At 40.7% G+C, this 5,557-nt stretch overlaps 1 protein-coding gene across 1 annotated transcript; it reads right to left on the bottom strand.

Moving 5' to 3' along the window:
* Positions 1 to 2,135: 2,135 nt before the first annotated feature.
* On the bottom strand, positions 2,136 to 4,803 carry marcksl1b (MARCKS-like 1b). Its single transcript, XM_032535734.1, has 2 exons — positions 4,494 to 4,803; positions 2,136 to 3,576 (listed from the first exon to the last, which is right to left on the bottom strand). Exons 1-2 carry the CDS (start codon positions 4,578 to 4,580, stop codon positions 3,028 to 3,030), a joined length of 636 nt encoding a protein of 211 aa, XP_032391625.1. The 5' UTR covers positions 4,581 to 4,803; the 3' UTR covers positions 2,136 to 3,027.
* Between the last annotated feature and the right edge of the window lie 754 nt (positions 4,804 to 5,557).

The raw sequence follows: 5,557 nt of genomic DNA, 5'->3' as shown, positions 1-5,557 counted from the left end.
CATATTTGTCCTTGGCCAGATCTTAAGAAGTTACCATAACATTTAATTCTAAAATCTACTCACTCTTCTGTTTTATAGTGTAGTGTACAATAAGTACAATGGGACTTGTTGGGTTTCTGTAAATAACATCAAAGTACTCTGTTATGAAAAGCTCAATGAGATAACTGTTGTGATTTGGCGCTATTTAAATAAAATTGAATTGAAGAATTTAATTAAATTGAATTGAGACTGATTATGCATATTAATGCAGGCTTAGTGGCTCAGCTTTGCGGCATTCCACACAATGGCCACCAGATGACAGCGTATGCTCACATGTTTGACTGTGACGCCCAAATCTCTGCAGACCCCTTCACTGCTGAATGAGAAATGCAGCAGCACCCCTAAACTGATCCCTCATAGGATCTCATGTATCGCATGCGGTGCAAACAAAACACTGGAGAGATCAACTCCTTGTGGAGCAGCCATAAATCATTTACAGCTTACCGTGCCTGAAGCCATGCAGTGCAAGCTGTATGTGGAAGATTTACACAATTTAGGTATGAGTTGTGATGAATTGGCCCGGTATTCAAAGACATTTATAATGAAATACATCTACTGTTCAAGCTTAAGAAATAATTTGCTTCAAGAGACAGAGAGCTGTATCAATGTGGATCCCCAGTTTTGCTTAAATAATCCATAATTGTTGGAAGGCTGGGTCCAAATGTTGCACAGATCTCAACTCATCATATCACCATGTGAACTGGGTCAGTTCACCCAGAGCAGGGTGTTCACTTAGCCACGTCCAAAAGGAAGGAACACTGTAGATGTGAAGGAGTCGGGGGCCGAAGTAATGGTTCTAATTTCAGGGCCAAAAGACTAATTGAGGGCCGGGTGGGGTCGTTGGAGCTTACATCTTAGTGTTGGATTATCTCCAAACCAATAGAGCTAAAAACATGTGGGCGTTTCTTATTTCCAAGAGAATCACAGTGATGTGTTGTTGGAGTGCCACCCACCTGATCTCATATCAGTGAAGCCACTGAGATTTTTGCTTAGATTATTAACAGTGGATCATTGTCTTTGTTGTTCAATTATTTTTCTTTCTTTATGTGAAGGACAGACAGTGTCGAATTCTGTAGAGATTGTAGAACCCCTTGAGGCGATATTGGGCTTTATAAATCAAATTGTCTTGACTTGATATGTTTATTTGAAGCTGGGCCAGAGTGAGTAGCAATCTAATAAAGGCTAATAATTATATGAATGAGCAGAATAAAACTTTATTGATGTCGAAGTCTGGTCTATTATCATGTGCTGTAAGCACCTTTCGTTTTCTTGTGAAAATGACTGAAATATTAAAGCAAAACTAGGCCTCTGTGCTGAATAACAGCCACTGGAGCCACAGGTGACAATTTATAAGAACATAGTAATAAATAAAAAATGACAACCTCGTTAAACTTTGCTAGCATTTGGCCACCATAAGCTACTACTTATACCAGACCAAGGCAGGCTGTGGCAGCGAACACCCTGAGTGTTTTGAACTGAGAAAATGTTTATTTATTGCTTATGATTTCAACATTTAATTTGTAAAAGAAAAAAAAATAAAGAATGTTATTTCATATTTCAAAAGTTACAGTAAGTTGCAATCTTTAAATTGAGTTTTGAGGTCAAATATGGAAGGACATGGTGTAGCTGCTCCGATTGAAGTATTTCCAGTAACACTTTACTTGAAGGTATCTAAATAAGAGTGTCATGACACTGTTATGAACACATGAACCCTAACCCTAACTTGTCATGACAAAACACTCAGTAAAAGAAGCGTTGTCAATAACGTTTATAACTTGTTTATGACACTTCATGAGTGTCATGTCACTGTTATGTAGCTACCTTTAGGTAAATTGTAACCGTTTTTTCTTTATTCTTGTATTTGTCTTACATGCAGACACCTTAGCAATGCTAAATGTTAGACAATGAAGCATGAGCCTTACTAAACATGGATGAATTCAAATTGTGTCTCTAACTAAGACTTCCAGTGGGTGTTTGTTATACTACAGTTATGTAGAACACTTTTAATGTGAAAAACAGTATCCACACCCTCTCATTAAAGTACACTACCTAATAACAAATGTAATGCATAATGTAAATAACCATGAAGACACATAAACGGGCAGGAAACCAATATTTATTTACCATTATCAACTTTACAATAAAACCAGTAACATCTGTCAACATTAGCAAAATAAAGAACAGAAATCAATCCAATGTATTTACAGAGACAAAGCAGATTCAGGCTCACATACGACAGATAAACAACTCTGCTTCATATCAAACCGCAACAGTGAACATAGCAAGCTTAAGTGTTCTTTTTTCATAGTAAGGTAAAAATCAAAGTTGTCTATTTTTTTTTTCTTTAAACAAACAGGTAATAGCTTCTCTGAATCTTTAAGATGGTTCTCTATAATACACCACAAAATACTTCAAATTTGGGTTAAAATATAGGAATGTAAAAAGTTGGCAAGTCTCTTAAATTTCTGATTTCATTTTTTTTTTTTTTTGCTCTATTCAACAGTCATTTCAAGTGGTGATGGTGTCCTAGTATCTTATCTAGCTTCATTTCTTCAGAAAGGAGGCATCTTTGATCTGCAGATGTTTAGGGGAAAGATGCTCTGACTCCTTCTTTCTCCATCCATCCTTCACTCGTCTATACTTCATGGTGTCATTAGCTCGCGTTCTAGCCATTGAAATCCAATTTCCACACAGCGACCAACCCACAGCCTAAAACTCAGTCCAGGTCCAGATGTCGAGCAGTAACCAGGGAGGTGATCTAGTGAATCTAGTCTGTCGTCTTGTTATCATGACGAAAAGTGGCACGTCGAAGGAGTCTCTCACATACATGTGTATATATTTACATATACATATATCCATATACATATGTATACATATACACATATATATATAAATATATATATACTCTTAAATTCTCTCTCGCTCTCTCTCTCTCGCTCTCTCTCTCGAAAAACAGTTCACCCAGTTCATTGTGAGCTTAAGATACAATCACTCTTTCTTTTCAGAGGGAGCGGGGGTCGAGCTGCTCTCCTCTGTTGGTTTTGTGGCCTCGGGGGCCGGGGCAGCTGCCTCCTTGGCCTCCTCCTTGGGGGCCTCCTCTTTAGCCGGAGCCTCCTCTGCCTTTGGGGCCTCGGCAGCAGGCTCAGCGGCAGCCTCCTCCTTCACCTCCTCCTTCTTCTCCTCTGCGGGAGCAGCGGCTCCGTTCTCGGCTGGCTTCTCCTCAGAGGGGGTGGCGGCGGCAGCAGTGGCCGCTTCTTCTTTCACAGCCTCAGTTTTCTTGCTCTTCTTCAGATTCAGTTTGAAGTTGAAGGACTTCTTCAGGGAGAACTTCTTCTTCTTCTTCTTGGGGGTCTCCTTAGCCGCAGCCTCGCCTTCAGGTTTGGCTGCCTCTCCATCAGCAGCAGGCGCCGGCTCAATAGCGTCGCCTCCTGCGCCGGCTTCAGGCTCCTTGGCTGCTTCGGCTGAGCCATTGGTGGCGGCAGCATCCCCATCAGGCTTTGTGGAGACATCACCATTGGTTTTCACATGTCCATTCTCCTGAAAAGAAAGGTCGACACAAAATAAGTCCTCTGTTTCTAAAGCTTCACCTTCTGACACAGAAAATTATGTTAACATAAAAACAAAAACAAAATTTTTTAAGTGCATTTCATATTTCTTTTCAGAGCATCGTCGTACTCATCCATTAACCACCGTGTCGCCTGGCTCAGAGGCGACGCCTTGCAGTACCCTAATGAGGCGATAGGCGGCGGTGGCGCCTCACAGACCGCCTGAGGTACCAGACAGACATCGGCTCAACAAAGACAAGACTAGAGCCCATCGATGGAAGAATTGAAACACTTCCAATTAAAGCTAATCAAAAAAAATAACTATCCGAAAATGTAAATTCCCCAATAAATGCAATTATTACTTAAGGAAAGTAGATATGTGTCACTTGAAGTGTAATTAATATGTCATTTTTAATTTACATTACAATAATGGTCTTAAGTATCAAATGTATGCTGAAATGTGATTCATTTCACTGATTTTGGAAAGTCCCAATTTGGTAAATGGGTGTCCAGACATAGCCGGGTGTTTTAATCAGGGAGGAGTAGTGCCTACGTGCGCTCGAGCTCCCCCTCCCCCTTTAATGCCTGGCAGTATCAAACACGTTGTGCGGATTTTGGGTTAGACCTCAGTCTAACGTAAGCTACTCAACGTACTTCAATTAAAATTGTCAACCGAGATAAGCTAAATAACAGCACGCTAGCTAGCTCATTTTGGGGTGCTCTGTGACCAACCCATCAGCAGCCCCACCTGACTTGCCCAAAATGTCCTCACATTCAAGTTTTGTCAATTCAACGTCGACAAAATTGGCTAAAGTAATGTTTTCGTGTGAGAAATTAAACTTGTATCAATGTCTACGTATCTCGTCCATTAAAAAACACAGTAATAACGGCCCGGGGAAGTGTAATTACCTGTCCGTTGGTTTTGACAGCTGCACCATCAGCGGCAGCAGCGTTTGCCTCCGCGGCCACATCTCCCTTGGATGCCTGGGATCCCATTGTCTTCGGTGAGTTTCTGAGTTTTCTAAAGCAAATTAAAAAGAAAAACTAAAAAAAGAGTGGTTTTAAGTTAATCCAACCCCAGGGCGAGTTACGTATCCAGTGGTGAATCGATGAAAAGTGTGGGTTTTTCGTCAGTTACTTCCTCTCGGTTGCTCCTGTGCTCGGACTTGTCACCCCGCTAGAGAGAGACCCTCTAAGCTCAACACTGGTTGAATGCAACGCTTCAACATTCAGCAGGTTCAAGGCGCCACCCGTGGGCGGGACCTGCTGAAAGTCGGACCAATCATCTTACAGTCTAAGGGCACGTCTAGCCAGCTCAGCCCAATCACCTCTGACTCCCTAATTGGCCCCGCCCCACAGGAGGACCTCAGCGTTGTAATTAATTCAGTTCAACTGAATAAGTGTTTAATAGATTTGTAAAGAAAAATGTAAGTAAAAAAACAACACTGACAAGGCATCAAAATAATAGATCAACATATTACTTTCCATTAAATTATTTTCTCTCCTTTTATAAGTGTATATGTTATTGTGTGTGTACTTCTGTGATGATTGAACATTCAGTCAAAGTTGAGGCATGTCTACTGAACTCAGCACATCTTGCTGGTAGTGAGGCAAAAAGATGACTTCTTACTTTATTGTCAATTATTACAGCATTTGCATGTGTGTGGGTATGTGTGTCAAGTGCCTAGGTCAAAGACTGTAAAAATGAGACCTATACACAACTTTGGTTTCCCCGCTACACTCATCCTTATCCAGGTAAGATAAGCAGATACAGATTGCATGATTACAACAGGTATAGATGGGGTCTTCTGACTAAAGTTGATAAGTTCATGTAACCATAACAAACTTGTGATAGGAAATAATGAGTTCTATTGACTCTGGTAACTTTATTCACTGTAGCTATTTACTTACACAGCATCCAAATTGGCTGATGCCTTGTGAAAAACAAATGACAAGGCTTCAGCTAACAGTTA

The sequence above is a fragment of the Etheostoma spectabile genome, chromosome 14, assembly GCF_008692095.1.
Source record: "Etheostoma spectabile isolate EspeVRDwgs_2016 chromosome 14, UIUC_Espe_1.0, whole genome shotgun sequence".
In the NCBI taxonomy this organism is placed as follows: domain Eukaryota; kingdom Metazoa; phylum Chordata; class Actinopteri; order Perciformes; family Percidae; genus Etheostoma; species Etheostoma spectabile.
The sequence above is the reverse complement of the archived record's forward strand: the minus strand, read 5'-3'. Positions and strand labels throughout refer to the sequence as shown.